The sequence below is a fragment of the Mirounga leonina genome, unplaced genomic scaffold (genome assembly GCF_011800145.1).
Source record: "Mirounga leonina isolate KUSES-001 unplaced genomic scaffold, KU_Mleo_1.0 Mir_201, whole genome shotgun sequence".
NCBI lineage: Eukaryota > Metazoa > Chordata > Mammalia > Carnivora > Phocidae > Mirounga > Mirounga leonina.
Window position 1 is genome coordinate 12,633,077 of NW_023270504.1, and position 17,930 is coordinate 12,651,006.

Consider the following 17,930-nt stretch of genomic DNA (forward strand, 5'->3'; position numbering starts at 1 on the left):
TTTATCCCTTGAAATGCATGTTTCTCAGCAACATGATTCTCTCCCACCTTTAGCCATAAAGGTTTACTGGCACCGGGTTCTCCCTCGCATCCATTGGGGAATTCGTATCTGCTTTGGAGCTGTCTTCTTTAGTCGTCAGTCAGGGTCTCTGGCATCCACTTCCAGGTCTATACCTAACTATCACCACTGGGTTACAGTGCTGTGGGGTGTTTTAGTAACCCCGTTCTTTACTCCTCCAACCTAATCCTGCAGTCATAGCCGGAAGCAGATCACCCCAGACTTGCTCTGTGCAAAACAACCTTAAATTTAAGAAATCCTGCTCATGATTTCAACCTCATTTCTTTCTGAACTTGCTTTCACACACATATGGACCCCTAAGGTCCCCTTTAATCCCTCTGTGTATTTGTCCACAGCTCCAGATGCCACCTGATGGTCACTCTCTCCTCCTTTCACACTCTGCTGTTGCCACTTCTGTTTCTCATGGATTGCTTGGCATTTTACCTGCCTCAGGCTCTGTGCCAGACTGAGCTGCTGGACCGCTCCCGGCTTCTGCTTCCCCCATTCGTGCTGTTTCAGTACTAAACACTGCCGGGAAAAAATTGCACAGCTGCATTCATTTCCACCTCAGGTCGCTGTCGTCAGACCCCGCTGTGCTTTTACTTGTTCCTGATGCGTCTCCTGTAAGCATTTCTCCCAGCAAGCTTTTCGTGCCTTTAACTTCCCTTTAGGTCCTACCTCCTACTTAGTGGACGCCTCCTGGTCCCCAGGAAATAGGTGCCAGCAGGTCTGGAGGTCTCCTCTTTCTCTTTCCATACATTAGTAATCTTGTTTTCTCTTCTTAAGGTAAAAGAGACCATTTCTTGTAAGGGTTACCATGACTCCTCCCACTTCATCCTCTCCTGCCTTCTTAAGCTCTCACTCTGTCAAAGTCTTCACTCCTGCATTGTTTTTTAAATTTTTTTAAATTTAAAATTTTTTTTTAAAAAAGATTGATTTATTTATTGAGAGAGAAAGAGTGAGTGAGAGAGAGAGAGAGAGAGAAAACACAAGTGGGGGGAGGGGCAGAGGGAGAAACAGGCTCTCCGCTGAGCAGGGAGCCCGATGGGGGCTCGATCCCAGGACCCTGGGATCATGACCTGAGCCGAAGGCAGATGCTTAACTGACTGAGCCTCCCAGACACCCCATCTTTTTTTTTTTTTTTTAAGATTTTATTTATTTATTTAACTTGAGAGAGGGAGAGAGTGAGTGAGCAAGTGAGTGGGAGGGGGAGGAGCAGAGGGAGAAGGAAAAGCCAACTCTGCCCTGAGCCCGGAGTGCATCACTGAGCTCCATCTCAGATCCTGAGATCATGACCTGAGCCGAAATCAAGAGTCAGACACTCAACTGAGCCCCCAGGTGTCACTCCTGAATCTTAAGACTCTCTAAAAACAAAGAAACTGAAATAGCCTTCGACCTTTCCCACCCCTTTATGGTGGTGTCCTATTTCTGCTCTTCCTTTCGCCTCATCCTCTAAACTCACCATCTGTTTCTCACCTTCCTTCCTTTCTGAATTCACTGAGTCACTGCTGCCTCACAGGTGACCGTGGCCCCCCACTCCTCACTGGCTTAATCCAGGGGGCTCGTCTGCATTGCTCTTCCCGATGAACTTCCGGAGCAGGAGGCGCGTTTCCTGGTTCACCTGTCTCCTTGCCCCTTGCCCCCGTGGTTCCTGTGGTTACTGTGACAGAGGCTTTGACGTGGTTCCTCTGCATTCTCACTGCCTTTGTTGTCCTTCCTTTGCTGCCACCCTGAATGTTAGTGTTCCCTGTGGTTCTGATCTCTTCTCACCTTTTCTTACACTTCCCCAGACATGGTGGACTCGTGGCCTGAAGACACACAGTTCTCTACCTTCAGAATTATTGGGGGCACAGTTATTTTTTTTAATTTTGATTTAAATGCCTTAGGCAGTATATATATTGTCCTTTAAACTGGAGACCCCACCATGTTAATCAGACTACTCCGAAGAGTTGTTATCTGTAGCTACTGAAAACACCAGGTTTCTCACCTTTGCCCTGTTTTTCCAGCCTCAGTGGTCTGATCACTTCGGATGAGAACCCTTGCTTGTGTGTTACTTGCATTGTCTCTGCAGATAAGCTGCCACCTGTCATCAGTTGTTTCCTCTTCAGCTGCAGATTTATGTTCCTAATTGTTTATTGGAAATGTGTACCCATTTTTTTTTATTATTATGTTATGTTAATGACCATACATTACACCATTATTTTTTGATGTGTAGTGGTCCATGATTCATTGTTTGCGTATAACACCCAGTGCTCCATGCAGAACGTGCCCTCTTTAATACCCATCACCAGGCTGACCCATCCCCCCAGTCCCCTCCCCTCTAGAACGCTCAGTTTGTTTCTCAAGAGTCCATAGTCTCTCGTGGTTCGTCTCCCCCTCCAATTTCCCCCCCTTCATTCTTCCCTTCCTACCCATTTTTTAAAAATGTTTAATTGAGATATAATTGACATACAACCTTGTATTAGTCTTAGTTGTATAAGATAGTTGTATAACTAAAAGTTTGTACCTTTTGACCCCCTTCACCCATTTTGCCCACCCCCATCCCTCACCTCTGGCAACCACCAGTGTGTTCTCTGTATCTTTGAGGTTGTTTTTTTTTAAAGATTCCACATATAAGTGATACCATATTAGTGTTTGTCTTTCTTTTACTTACATCACTTAGCATAATGCTCTCAGGGTTCATCCATGTTGTTGCAAGTAGCAGAATTTCCTTATTTTTTAAGGCCAAATAGTATTGCATTGTGTGTCTATGTATATATACATACTGTATTTTCTTTATTCACGTGTCAGTGCACGCTTAGATTATTTCCATGTGTTGGCTATTATGCGTAATGCTCCAGTGAATATAGAGGTGTAGATATCTTTTCAAGATAGTGGTTTTGTTTCCTTTGGATAAATACCCAGAAGTGGAATTGTTGGGTCATATGGTAATTTTATTTTTAAATTTTTGAGGAACCTCCACACTTTTTTTTTCCTTTTTAAAACATTTATTTATTTTAGAGAGAGAGTGTGCACGCTTACAGTAGTGGAGCGAGGGGCAGAGAGAAGCAGACTCCCTACTGAGCACGGAGCCCATCGTGGGGCTTGATCTCCTGACTCTGAGATCATGACCTGAGCCGAAATCATGAGTCAGATGCTTCACCGACTGAGCCACCCAGGTGCCCCCGATACTGTCTTCCATAGTGGCTATACCAATTTACATTGCTACCAACAGTGCACCAGGGCTCTCTTTTCTCCCACACTTTGTTATTTCTTATATTTTTGATGATAGCCATCCTAACAAGTGTGAAGTGATATTTTATTGTGGTTTTGATTTGCATTTCACTGATGATCAGTGATGCTGAAGACCTTTTCAGGTACCTATTGGCTATTTCTATGTCTTCTCTAGAAAAATGTCTATCCAGATCTTCTGCCTATTTTTCAATCAGATTTTTGGATTTTTTTCTGCTGTTGAGTCGAATGAGTTCTTTGTATAGTTTTTATGTTAAGCTTTTATCATATAGTTGCAAATATTTTCTCCTAGTCTATAGGTTTCTTTTTCGTTGTGTTGATAAGGAAATTCTGCTACTTGCAACAACATGGATGAACCCTGAGAGCTGTACAAAAGCGTTTTATAGTTTTATGTAGTCCTGCTTACACATTTTTGCTTTTGTTTCCTTTGCTTTTTTGATGTCAGATTCAGTAAATCGTTGCTAAGTCAGTGTCTGGAGCTTATTCTCTATTTTTTTTCTGGTAGTGTTACGTTTTCAAGTGTTATGTTCAAGACTAATCCATTTTGAGTTGAGTTGTATATGGTGTAAGGTTTCAGTTTCATTTCTTTTGCATGTGGCTCTCTAGTTTTCCCAATACCATTTATTGAGGAGTCTGTTGCTTCTCCATTGTATATTCTTGATGCCTTTGTCATAAATTAATTGACCATATATGTGTGGGTTTATTTTTGGGTTCTTTATTCTGTTTTGTTGATCCATGTTTGTGTTTTAATGCTAATACCATGCCATTTTGATTACTGTAACTTTGTGATATGGTTCGAAATCAGGAAGTTTGATGCCTCCAGCTTTGTTCTTCTTTCTTAGGATTGCCTTGGCTATTGGGGTCCTTTTGTGGTTCCATCTGTGAAAAATGCCACTGGACATGGTAGGGATTGCATTGAATCTGTTGTTTGCTCTGGGTATATGGATATTTTAACAGTGCTAAATCTTCTAGTTCATAGACACAGAATATCTTTCCATTTATTTGTGTTATTTTCAATTTCTTGTATCAGTGTCTTACAGTTTTCAAGTGTATAGGTCTTTTACTTCCTTGGTTACGTTTATCCTTTGGCATTTTATTCTTCTTGATGCAGTTATAAATGGAATTATTTTCTTAATTTCTCTTTCTAATAGTCTGTTATTAGTATATAGAAACACAACAGGGGCACCTGGGTGGCTCAGTTGGTTAGGCGTCTGCCTTTGGCTCAGGTCATGATCCCAGGGTCCTGGATTTGAGCCCCACGTCAGGCTCCCTGCTCAGTGGAGAGCCTGCTTCTCCTTCCTCTTCTGCCACTCCCCCTGCTTGTACTCTCTCTCTCTCTGTCAAATAAATAATCTTTAAAAAAAAAAAAAACACAACTGATTTTTGTGTATTCATTTTGTGTTCTACAAATTTTCTATATGTAATTGCATGTCATCTGCAAATAGTAACAGTTCAACTTATTCTGTTTCAATTTGGATGCCTTTTATTTTTCTTGCCCAATTTCTCTGGCTAGGACTTCGAGTACTATGTTGAATAAGAGTAGTGAGAGTGTGCATGCTTGTCTTTTTGCTAAACAGGAAGACAAGGTTGGAAGTAATAAGCTTGAGAGGAGGGTCTTTGTGGAGCTGAAACTCTGACCTCTAAGGAGGCACAGCTCCCTGGTGCTGGTGTCTCTTAGAGGAGGCAGAGGTGGGGGGGGGGGGGGACCTGTGATGAAGCGGGTTCTCCAAAGCTTGGAAAAACAGCCAACTGTATTCAGCTGCTCCTATGAAGACATAGTGCTGCTATAGGGATGAAGACACCTTCTGGTGTGATGTTCTTGAGAACACAAGTAAACCTACAGGAAGCAAAAAGGAAGGAACAAGACCCTTCTTCCTCCCCCAGCCTCGTACTCTGTCCTTCTAGGGCCAGCTGGCAAAGCAGATATGGAGTGTGCAGATTGCTCGCTCCAGCGCCGCAGAGCAGGTTATAAAAGGGTGGAGTTGGAGCTGAGAACAAATAATGTAATAGTGGCACATCATGCTTGGTTCATCCTACCTCTGCAGATCCAGTCCATCACCAAGTCCTGTCAATTCTACCTCTGAACTGAATCTCAAGTTTGTCCACTTCTCTTTGTCAGTACTGTTGTCTCTTAGGTCCACTTGGGTTCCTTTCCACTGGCCTACTACAATGGCTCCCTCACTAGTCTGTGATTCCAGTCTTACTCTTTTATAGTTCATTCCCCACACAGTAACCAAAGTGGTCTTTTCTACATATAAATCAAACCCTGTACTTCCCTTCCTAAACTACCTGGCAGATCTTTGTACTTAGAAAAAATTCCATATTCTTAACTGGGGTCCATAATGCGATATGTGGTCTGTCCCCTTTGTCTCTACCCGATTTCCTGTTCTTCCTTCCTCCCTCCTTATATTCCTACTACACTGGGCTTACCACTATGAGCCCTTCTCACTCTCTGATAATAACATACTTACTGGTTTACTCTGTTTTGTCTGGTTTCTTTGCTTGAATTGTACTTCCATTAGCATAGCATCCTTTTTTGTTCACCACTTAATCTTCAGTACCTGGAGACATGCTTGACACGAATGGATGAATCTTGGATTCTTTCCCTCCCCTTTCCTCCCCCTGCTCTCCACTCCCATCTCCCCCAGGGCCCATATCCCAATAGTCACCAGAACCTATGGGGTTCTAGTTCTTGGGTTTCTACTGTGAATGGTAGGTGATGAGGGATTTATGTTAGGAAGCAAACCCTGTACAATGGTGTGAGGATGGGGATGTAAAGGATGGAGGATCAGAGAAAAGTCGCTGGTTTCCTGAGCACTGGTGTGGGAAATCAACTAGAGCTTGTAGGGGAGTCCAACTGGCATGGCCGATGCCAGAGGGAGCCACAAAGGGGAAGCTCGTGAGAGGTCTCTGGTAAGCTCTCTCTGAATAGCTGTCAGCGCTGTGGGTCTGCTGCCAAGCATGTAGTGGGGCCTGTTGGTGGGCAAGGCCTACAGTTGGGAAGAAGTGCAAAAAAAACTAGGATAAGCTAGAACTGGCTGGGCACCTCGCATCTGTCCCTCTTCCCATCTGTCTGGAAAGATCTTCAGAGAGTCATGGTAGGTGGTTCACTTCTGCCTGCCCCACCTTGCACAAGGTCCTCTTTTGGGCCAGCCCTTACCTGGAGCCATACAGGGAACATGGTTCCCAGCTTCCTAGAGTTGACAGTAGATGCACCCAGCTCAACACCCTGTGAGTTAGCCCGACGGACCTGCTGGCTGTTGTCTGACTATGACAGGTCATTTGATGCTGGTGTCTTTGCAGTGTATGTGCGTGTCTCTGCCTGGTGGTTTCTTCTGCCCTTCCTAGTGAGTTTCTCATGTCCTTCCAGACCCAATTCAAATGTTACCTCCTTGAAACCTTCACGACTTCCTCAACAGCAACCTTCTCTGTTTTCATAGTAGTCCTCTAGCTTTGCATTTAGCAGTTTCAACCACAGTTCCTTTCCACTTTCTCCAAGTAGTTCAAGTACTTAAGGACAGCTCTTCTAGTGATGGAAACGTTCATGACAAATATGAGCCCAGAATGGTTTCCCGGAAATAAGTTCTATAAAACCCAGTGCATTCACCAAAAACTTTCTGGTGTGATTTTGCCACACGTGGAGGATAGCGGTGGTAGCAGGGGTTCGGCTGATGGCCTCTTTTACCTCTTGTCAGTTGTAAGAGATTCCGCATGCTACGGCCACTCCCACTGCCTCTTGGGGCCACTGGTCAGAGGGTGCAGACCAGCGCGCAGCTTACTGGAAATGGTATTAGTGTTAGTATTCCCTCTCTTCAACAGCGAGTTCGCCTGCGGGCCAGAACAGTGTTTCTGAAGAACCAGTTAGAAGTAGCCTGCCTACTCCGAAAGGCCGGGCAGCCACGGCAGATTAGATATCTCGAGCGGGGAAAGGAAATCCAGCAACCATTGCTTAACTGCTTACTGGTAAGATGTCACTTACTCCTTACGGGTAGGAAGTGAGCCACTTGGTGTTTTCTCTTTTCCAGATTACAAGGCACTTGGTATCTTGAAGCGGCAGTTCCCTAACACCGCACTAGTAGGGCTGACTGCAACCGCGACAAGCCATGTTCTGAAGGATGCCCAGAAAATACTGTGTGTGGACAAGTGTTTTACTTTCACGGCTTCTTTTAATCGGCCGAATCTTTATTATGAGGTAACTTCTATGTCAGTTTATTACTTTCGTGAAGGATTGCAGCTGAGGTTGCCTTTTCATTATGTTTATTTACATGAGTAACAGTTAACTCTGTTTAAAAGTTTTTAAAATCAGGAGGTGATTATAAGCAGATCAGTAATTAATGCTTTCTTCATGTATCGCTGTTGCTGCATAATCCTTTGCTGGGTTAAATAAAAGATACCGCCTTGTGAAATTGATGCACATTCTTGCAGGGATGGAGAGAAGGTGTAGATTGATACCAAGGACCCTGATGACATTTCTTAAAGTTACTTACAAAATAATACATTACTATGCCATTAAAGATTTGCTGATACTCCATTTAGATTATATAGCTTAACAGCTAATTTTTCCCTTTCTAATCCTTTTAAAAGAATAGATAATATTTTTCTGAGTTTTCACTAAAATTATTTGTACCATGGTTTATGTTATTATGAAAGTAGCATCAGAAAATAGGGGCGCCTGGGTGGCTCAGTCAGTTAAGCATCGAACTCTTAATCACAGCTTAGGTCTTGATTTCGGTTGTGAGTTCAAGCCCCGCATTGGACTCCACACTGGGCGTGGAGCCTACTTAAAAAAACAAAAACAAAAACATCCAGAAAATAAAAAGGTCTCCATCTTCACAAATTGTTTGCTGCTTCTGTGCCTCTTCTTCCCCATTAAATTCAAAACCAAGAATCAAGAAGAGTCAGGGAGGTGAATATAAGAATAAGAGAAAAAGCACTGTGCCCATAAAAGCATGGTACCCTGAAAGTTGTAAGTAAACAGCTACATGGATGGTGCTCATTAATTTACTCTGTAATAAGTTAGCTTTTTCTTAGATTCGGCAGAAGCCCTCCAACACCGAAGATTTTATTGAGGATATTGTAAAGCTCATTAATGGGAGATACAAAGGGCAATCAGGTAATATAAAAACAAACCAACTTTGAAGACTGAGAGAGAACTTTTGAAAAGTAATTAATATTACACTAATCTACTGATAAATGATTAGCAACCAAAAATATTAGTGCATGGCAGAAGATACTTGAAAATGGTATGATAAAATTCATTTGCTTGGTGATCTTAGAAATTGGGTGTGTCATTTGCTCATGGGACAGATTATGAGTCATAAAACTTTATTTTTGTTTATTTGCACCTAATTGCTTTAAACAGTGGACCTAATGATATAATGCATATTTATATACATATGTAGTAAGTATCCACTGTGTATAAGATAGAAGGTTAAGCAGTGATTTTCTGAAGGGATGTAATATACAGTCCTTCATAGCAAAGGACACATTAAGGAATAAATAGTACATATTGAATGAGTTAACTGTAGATGGAACTGAGATTATTTGTCTATGTGTTCCAGGATTAATGCATAGACAGGTGTTCCTGAAGCACAGAGTCTGTGTAAAAGTGAGCCTTTCAAAGCTGTTCTACAGATTTTCAGGAGATATTAATGGTGCCCTGGGTGAAAGGAGCTCCAGGGTCAAATTTGAGAAAGACTGCAGCTCTTTATCCCTCCTGAAGCTTCACAGGGTTTATCAGTCAGCACATGAGAAGTTCTGGCCAGCCCTGCAAATAGAGAAATCTGTTACCTGTGTTCAGTGCAGGTCCCCAGTCACTTGCACATAAAACTTTTCACATCATACTCGAGAGAAGAAAGAGGTAATGGGAACCAAGACTGGTGGCCCGGGGCTTATTTGTGCTTTAGAGCAAGCTGCTGATCAAATCTTGAATTATATGAGAAAGTCATTATGTGTCAGGACCTTGGAATTTTTTCTAAATCTTTTTCTACCATGCATTATATTAATCAGTATCTTGAATGTGTGTTAAAAATTATATATATCTAACAATTGAACATATTTTACTACAGGAATTATATATTGCTTTTCTCAGAAAGACTCTGAGCAAGTTACAGTTAGTTTACAGAAACTGGGAATTCAAGCAGGAGCGTACCATGCCAATATGGAACCGGAAGATAAGACCAACGTTCATCGAAGATGGTCAGCCAGTGAAATTCAGGTTAAGTATATATCTTCAGTAGAGGCCTAGTTAACATTAAAAATATTTTAACTTGATTTAATTAACATAAAATGTTAAAACATTTTAGGTTGTAGTGGCCACAGTTGCATTTGGTATGGGAATTGATAAACCAGATGTGAGGTTTGTTATCCATCATTCAATGAGTAAATCTATTGAAAATTATTACCAAGAGAGTGGACGTGCAGGTATGTACAACTCTTATCCAGAAGTAAATTTTAACAAAGCTTTTCTAAAAAACACACTATAGATGATATTTAATGATTCTGTATTTTTAATCTTTATTAGCTAGTATTTTAGAACAATGAAGTCATTTTTGTAGTTTTTTTAATTTTTAGTTTTTATTTTTTTTTGCAGTTTTATACTTAATTGTACCTGTATACTTAAGTGCTTATCTTCCTTGTATGGGAGTGTTATGAATTGTTTCCTATGTTTGCTAAGATCATTTGATGTCCATCTTTGCCTTCTGAATTTTTAATTAGTGATTTCAAGTTTATAACTTCAGTAACTAGATTATGCACATATTTTTTTAAGTTATAAAGCTGATTGTTGATAAGTCTCTTTAGTCATTTTTTTTCTTTTTATAATTTGAGGGCAGCTGTTAAAAATTAACTTTCATTTCTCTGAAATTTCTAGATGCGATATATGTACACTGTGAAGCATTGTCAGCTGATTTTATACATATTATTTTTGCATATTTTGAAATTTTCGAGTAATCAATCTCAAGATTTTTCACACTATAGGTCGAGATGACATGAAAGCGGACTGTATTTTGTATTATGGCTTTGGAGATATATTCAGAATAAGTTCAATGGTGGTGATGGAAAATGTGGGACAACAGAAGCTTTATGAGATGGTGTCATATTGTCAAAACATAAGCAAGTAAGCCACATACATTTTTATAACTTGTTATTTAAACATAAGCAGTATATGAAAGTCTATGAAATTACTTTGAGTACTTGCTCAGTAAGTAAATACACTGGTAGAATATCAAGTACAAACCTGTAAAAGCAAATGTCAGTACATGAACCCTCAGGATCTGCCTTAATTCAAGAAGAGATATTCTCTCTCTCTCCTTGATAATCCTCCAAAACTATTTTTTATTGTTTTGTTTTTAAAGTAAAACAAGCATATTGAGATGCTGATTTTAATTAAAGAATAACTGACACTACGTTTCAGGTATACAACATAGTGAATCAGTATTCATATACATTACGAAATGGTCACCACAGTAAGTCTAGTGACCCTCTGTCACCCTACAGAGTTGTTACAATATTAAGGACTATATTCCCTCGGCTGTGTATTACATCCCCCGGTCATATTTATTTTATAACTGGAAGATTTTACCTCTTAATCCCCTTCACCTTATTTCACCCATCCCCCTTTTATTGAAAGTTTTGATACAAATGAGTCCAAGCCTTTTCTCTCTGGCTCTGGAATATAGCTACATGCTTTACTAATTCTGAAAAGGTATATACGGTTGGCATTTTGAGAGCTGACCTTGGCTCGGTAACAGGTACCATCTCACCAGCTGATGAGCTGATGAAATAGTTGAGAACAGGGTTAAGTTTCTCCTTAAGAAATAAATTTAAATCTATTTAGGGTGGTTTTAGTTAGACCATATAGTTCCCTGATGGCTTTTCAGTGATAGTCCTATTTTTATACTCTTATTGCCCATTCTAAAAAGGACTCACAAATTTTGAACTTATAAGCAGTTATTGGACTGTGACAGAAAATGTCATTTCTTTCCTATAGGTGGTGCAACAATCTCGTTAAAGAAATAAGAAAATGAAAATTTCCTTAGATATCCAATAGACTCCCAAGAAGCATATTTTGGAGTTTAGAGTCAAATACAAGAAACTGCTACAATACAAGAAACTGCTTTGCTATCAGGGAAAGTCTCTTAATTTTTGCACACTACTGAATCTCAAAGGGAATCTTAGACAACTTCTGAAAGAAGTATTTATCAAATACATATGGAAAAAATTATATGTGGTAGGCAGAAGAACAGTCTCCCAGAGACTAGGGTATAACCCTGGGTTGTTTCGGTGGGTCCAGTATAATCACAAGGGTCCTAAATGTGGAAGGAAGCAGGGAAGGTCAGAATGATACTCACTGGCTTTGAAGATGGAGGAAAGGGAGGCATGGCCAAGGAATTCACGCATTCTCTAGAAACTGGAAGGGACAAGGAAACAGATTCTCCCTTAGAGCCTCCAGAAGAAATCCATCCCTGCTGACACCTTGATTTTAAGCCAGAGAGACCCACGTCAGACTTCTATAGAAATTTAAGATAATAAATCTGTGTTGTTTTAAGCCACTAAGCTTGTGGTAATGTTATGACAGCATTAGGAAACTAATATAGTCTATAACTCTGTGTTTTGAAATAGGCATTCTTAAAACTTCTTAGGTCATTTAATAATTTGTATCTCTCAATGTGTTTGCAGGTGTCGCCGTGTATTGATAGCTCAGCATTTTGATGAAGTGTGGAATTCAGAAGCATGCAACAGAATGTGTGATAATTGTTGTGAAGACGTTGGTGAGTTCACAGTTTTTCTAACTGAAGTAGTGTTACGTTAGTGTCAGGTGTACAACGTAGTGATTCCGTAAGTCTGCGCACTGTGCTGCCCACAGGTACAGCTACCGTCCGTCACCGTGCGGTGCTGTTACAGTACCTCTGACTCTATATTCCCTGTGCTGTACCTCTCACCGCATGACTTACTCATTCCATAACTGTAAGCCCGCACTCCCACTGCCCTCCAGCCATTTGACCCATCCCCCCACCTCCCTCCCCTCTGGCAAACGTCGGTTTGTTTTCTGTATTTGTGGGTCAGTTTCTGCTTTCTGCTTATTCCTTTGTTTTGTTTCTTAGATTCTACATATAAGTGAAATCCTATGGTATTGTCTTTGTCTGACTTATTTCACTTAGCATAATACCCTCTGTCCATTCGTATTGTTGCAAATAACAAGATCTCATTCTTTTTTATGGCTGAGTATTACTGCATTGTGTATATATACCACAGTGGCATATCAGTGGACACTTGGGATGCTACCATATCTTGGCTATAAATGTAATGGTACATATATCTTTTCAAATTAGTGTTTTCGTTTTTTGGGAGGGTAAGTACCAGGTAGGAGAATTACGGGATCATGTGGTAGTTCTGTTTTTAATTTTTTGAGGAACCTCCGTACTGTCTTCCGCAGTGGCTGCATCAGTTTGTACTGCTGCCAGTGGTGTACAAGGGTTCCATTTTCTCCACATCCTCACCAACACTTGCTGTTTCTTGTGTTTTTGATTCTAGCCATTCTTATAGGTGTGAGGTGATATCTCACTGTGGTTTTGATTTGCATTTCCCCAATGATTAGTGATGGTGAGCATCTTTTCATGTGTCTGTTGGCTGTTTGTAGGTCTTATTTGGGAAAATGTCTATTCAGGTCTTCTGCCCATTTTTAATTGGATTATTATTGTTGTTTTTTGGTTTTGAGTTGTGTAAGTTCTTTATATATCTTGGATACTAAACTTTTATCGGATATGTCATTTGCAAATATCTTCTCTCATTCAGTAGGTTGTCTTTTAGTTTTGTTGATGGTTTTCTTCACTGTGCCAAAGCTTTTTGGTTTGCTGTGGTCCCAGTAATTTATTTTTGCTTTTGTTTCCCTTGCATGAGGAGACATATTCAGAAAAACGTTGCTATGGCCAATGTCAGAGAAATTACTGCCTATGTTCTCTTCTGGCATTTTATGGTTACAGGTCTTACATTTAGGTCTTTAATCCATTTTGAATTTGTTTTTGTATATGGGAAGAAAGTGGTCCAGGTTTCCCAACACCATTTATTGAAGAGAGTGTCTTTTTCTCTATTCTTTTATCCTTTGTCATAGATCGACCAGATATACAAGTGTGGGTTGATTTCTGGGCTATTCTTTTTCATTGATCTGTGTCTATTTTTGTGCCAGTACCATATCATTTACTTATTACAGGTTCGTAGTATATCTTGAAATCTGGGATTTGAACTAGCTTTTGTTCTTTCTCAAGATTTCTTTGAGGTCTTTTGTGGTCCCATACAAATTTTAAGATTATTTGTTCTACTTCTATGAAAAATGGTGTTGGTATTTTGATAGAGATGACAGTGAATCTGTAGATTGCTTTGTGTAGTAGGCATTTTACCAGTATTCTTCCAATCCATGAGCATCGAATATCTTTCCATTTACTTGTGTAGTCTTCAATTTCTTTCATCAGTGTTTTATAGTTTTCAGAGTATAGGTTCTCTTGCTTCCTTGGTTTAAGTTTATTCTTGGGTATTTTATTATGTTTGGTGCAATTGTAAATGGAATTGTCTTTTATAATTTATAATATATAATATATAATTTAATTGTCTTTTATAATTTATCTTTCTGCTACTTCGTTATTAGCATATAGAAATGTAACTGATCTCTGTGTATTTTGTATCCTGCAACTTTACTGAGTTCGTTTATTCTAATAGTTTAGTTGAGTCTTTAAGGTTTTCCATGTATAGTATCATGTCATCTACAAATAGTTGTATTTTAACTTCTTCCTTACCAATATGGGTTTATTTCTTTTTCTTGCTGTGGCTAGGACTTCTAGTACTATGTTGAATAAAAGTGGACACCCTTGTCTTGCTCCTGACCTTGGAGAAAAAGCTCTCAGTTTTTCACCATTGAGTGTAATGTGAGCTCTAGCTTCTTCATGTATGGCCTTTATTATGTTGAAGTATGTTCCCTCTACACCTACTTTATGGAGTTTTTATCATGAACAGATGTTGAATTTTGTCAGATGCTTTTTTTGCCTCTATTCAGATGATACATGGTTTTTATTCTATCTCTTATAAATGAGTATCACATTGATTGATTTGCAAATATTGAACCATCCATGTATCCCGGGAATAAATATCACTTCATTCTGGTGAATGATCCTTTTAATGTGTTGTTGAATGTGGTTTGCTAATATTTTGTTGAGGAATTTTGCATCTATGTGCATAGGTGATATTGGCCTGTAGCTTTCTTTTTGTGTGTTGTCTTTGTCTGGTTTGGTATCAGGGTAATTATGGCCTCATGGAATGTATTTGGAAGCTTTCCTTTTTCTGTTTTTTGGTATAATTTCAGGAGATGTATGTTTGGTAGAATTCATCTGTGAACCCATCTAGTCTTGGACTTGGCTTTTCTTTTTGCTTCCATTTTGCATGTTTTTCCATCCCTTCACTTTTAATCTGTATGTGTCTTTAGGGCTGAAGTAAGTCTCTTATAGGCAGCATATAGATGAGTCTTTTTTTTTTTTTTTTTAAGGTTTTATATATTTATTTGACAGAGGGAGCAAGAGAGCGAGAGAGAGCAGGAGCAGAGGGAGAGGGAGAAGCAGGCTCCCCACTGAGCAGGGAGCCCGATGTGGGACTCCATCCCAGGACCCTGGGATCATGACTTGAGCCAAAGGCAGACGCTTAACTGAGCCACCCAGGCACCCGAGTCTTGTTTTTGTATATCATTCCAGCACCCTGTGTTTTTTGAGTGGAACATTTAGACCATTTACATTTAAAGTAATTATTGATAGCTGTTTACTTATTGCCATTTTGTTTTCTGGTTGTTTTTGTAGTTTTCTTTTCTTGCTTTCTTTGTGATTGATGACTTCCTGTGGTGTTATGTTTGGCTTTCTATTACTTTTTTTCCCACTTTTTTTTTTAAGTTTGCCTTTTTATTGTTTTATTTTTAAAATTTTTAAAAAAGTAATCTCTATGCCCAGTGTGGGGCTCAAACTCACAATCCTGAGATCAAGAGTTGCATCCTCCACTGATAAGCCAACCAAGAGCCCCTATTTTTTTAATTTATTTCTTTTATTTGAGTTAACACAATGTTACATTGGTTTCAGATGTACAACATAGTGATTCAGCAACTCTAAGTTATGCTGTGCCCATCAGAAGTGTAGCTACCATCTGTCACCACATAACACTATTGCAGTACCATTGACTATATTCTGTATACTGTATTTTTTCCCTTTATCTATTACAGGTGTTGGATTTGTGGTTACCATGAGGTTCATATATAACATTCTAAGTATAAAGCAGTGTATATTAGATGATGGTCATTTAAGTTTGAACACATTCTAAAAGAACTTCTTTTTCACACCCCCTCCATGGTTTATGTATATGTTGCCATGTATTACATCTTTTTATTGATAATTTCCCTACATCTAATTATGGCCTTTTCTTTTCCACTTAAAGAAGTCCCTTTAGGATTTCTTATAAGGCCAGTTTAGTGGTGATGAACTCCTTTACCTTTTGTTTGTGAACTCTCTCTCTTCTTCAATTCTGAATGATAATCTTGCTGGGTATTCTTGATTGTAGGTTTTTTTCCTCTCAGCACTGTGAATGTATCATGCCACACTCTTCTGGCCTGCGAAGTTTCTGCCAAAAAATCAGCTGATAGCCTTATGTGGTTTTTCTTTTATGTAACTTTTTGTTTCTCTCTTGCTTTTACACTTTTCTCTTTAATCTTTGACCATTTTAATTTTGTGTGTGGACCTTCTTGAGTTCATCTTGTTAAGGGGCTCTGTGTGCTTCCTGAATCTGGGTGTTTGTTTCCTTCCTTGGGGAAGTTTTCAGCTATTTCTTCAAATTTTCTGCCCCTTTCTCTTTTCTGTTTCTGGGACCTCTATAATATGAATGTTCACTTAATACTGTCTAACAGATCCCTTAACTTATCCTCATTTTTAAAAATTATTTATTTTTGCTGGGTGCTGTCCATTACCCCACCTTTCAGATCATTGATCTATTCTTCTGCATCCATTAATCAGCTGTTGATTCCCTCTAATGTATTTTTCATTTCAGTTGTTGTATTTTTCAACTCTGGTTCTTTGTGGTTTCCAGTTTTTTGTTGAAGTTCTTAGAGTTTTTTCATCCTTCAGTCCAGCAAGCATTTTTAAGATTACTTTCAACTCTTCATCATGCATATTATCTCCATTTCATTAAGTTCTTATTTTGAAGTTTTGTTTTGTTTTTTGATTTGGAGCATATTGCCTTGTTTCCCCATTTTGCTTGACTTTGTGTTTGTTTCCATGAATGAGGCAGAACTGCTGCTAATCCCAAAGTTGAAGGAATGGTCTTGGTGTGTGGTTGTCCCCTGTGTATGTAGATAGTACATGCCTGGTGATTTTTGTTGACTGGCTGGAGCTGTGGCTGGCATGCACTATAGGTTGCAGGGGACCCTGTAGTGGGGTCACCTTGGTGGGATGGCTGGAGTTTAAGTGGGTGTGGGCTGGGGCATTTCTGAGTCTCTTTGCAGAGGGTACCGTGGCAGAACAGATGAAGCTAAAGTGGGTGCAAGCCAGGGGTGGTCCTGGGGTTCTCCATGCATAGGGCACCCTGGCAGGATGGCTGAAACCAAAGTGGGTGTAAATTGGGGTATTCTGGCGTGCACAGAAGATGCCCTGGTTGGGGCAGCTAGAACTGCAGCGGGTTGCTGGCTGAGAAGATCCCTGGGTGCTTCGTGCAGGGGACAACCTGGCAGTCAGCTGTAGTTGAAAGGGCTGGGGCATTCACAGGGCTCTTTGCACAGATGGTACCCTGGAAGGACAGCTGAAGTGAGTGCAAGCCAGGTTGTCCTGGCAGGGAAGCTGGGGGATGGCCTAGAAAGCTGTCTGAAGCCAAAGTGGTGCAGGCCTGGAGTGTTCTGAGGTGCTTTGTGGAGCTGTAGTGAGCACTGACCAGGGCTGTCATCGTGTGCACCACCATGGGGCTGCCTTGGTGGGACAGCTGGGGCTGGTGTGCTTTGGGGGCTCAGAGCTCACTGAGGTGGTAGGCTGATAGGGCACCTGGGCCTTGCTCCCATCTATGCTGTCAAGGGGGACATAAACTGTGGCATTCACTGGACCCTCTAACCCAGAGATAGTTAGCATGGTTCAAGGGCTATTTCCTTTATATTCTGGTGGATCTTTTAAGCCATAGCTTTTATTTTCTGTGGCCCAACATAGATGAATCTGTTCCTGGTACCTCATTACTGTCCTCTGCACTGCAGTTTGCAGCAGCGAGGGTGGGGTCACCCTTTGTTACCACCTCTCAGTCTCTCTCGGTGGTTCTCTAGGTGGTCTGTGTTGTTGTACAGAAGCTGTTCAGTGAGCTCTCAGTTGTTCTTCAGGAGGAATTGCCTATAAATAGGTGTAGATTTGGTGTGCCCATGAGGGGAGTTCAGGATCTTCCTGTGTCACCATCTTAGACTGGAACACTCCCTAGTTCATTGTTTTTAAATTTTTATAGGCTAATATATATAGCTAGGACTACATGGGGGCAATATTAGACCCCAAAATGGATTAAGCAAGCTGTGAATAGCATTTTCTAGGTTCAAAAGCAACAATTCAAAAGTTTGGGTTTTTTAAATATTTTTATTTATTTGACAGAGACAGACA

The 17,930-nt window shown here is 40.2% G+C and overlaps 1 protein-coding gene across 2 annotated transcripts in view; it reads left to right on the forward strand.

The window, feature by feature from the left end:
* Positions 1–17,930, forward strand: part of RECQL (RecQ like helicase) — a 53,169-nt gene that overhangs the window by 32,235 nt on the left and 3,004 nt on the right. For both annotated transcript variants that reach the window (XM_035028099.1, XM_035028100.1), the window contains 6 exons: positions 7,314–7,480; positions 8,320–8,401; positions 9,357–9,505; positions 9,594–9,711; positions 10,267–10,405; positions 11,968–12,059. In XM_035028099.1, coding sequence (XP_034883990.1) covers positions 7,314–7,480; positions 8,320–8,401; positions 9,357–9,505; positions 9,594–9,711; positions 10,267–10,405; positions 11,968–12,059 — 747 coding nt within the window. The remainder of the gene's footprint in view (positions 1–7,313; positions 7,481–8,319; positions 8,402–9,356; positions 9,506–9,593; positions 9,712–10,266; positions 10,406–11,967; positions 12,060–17,930) is intronic.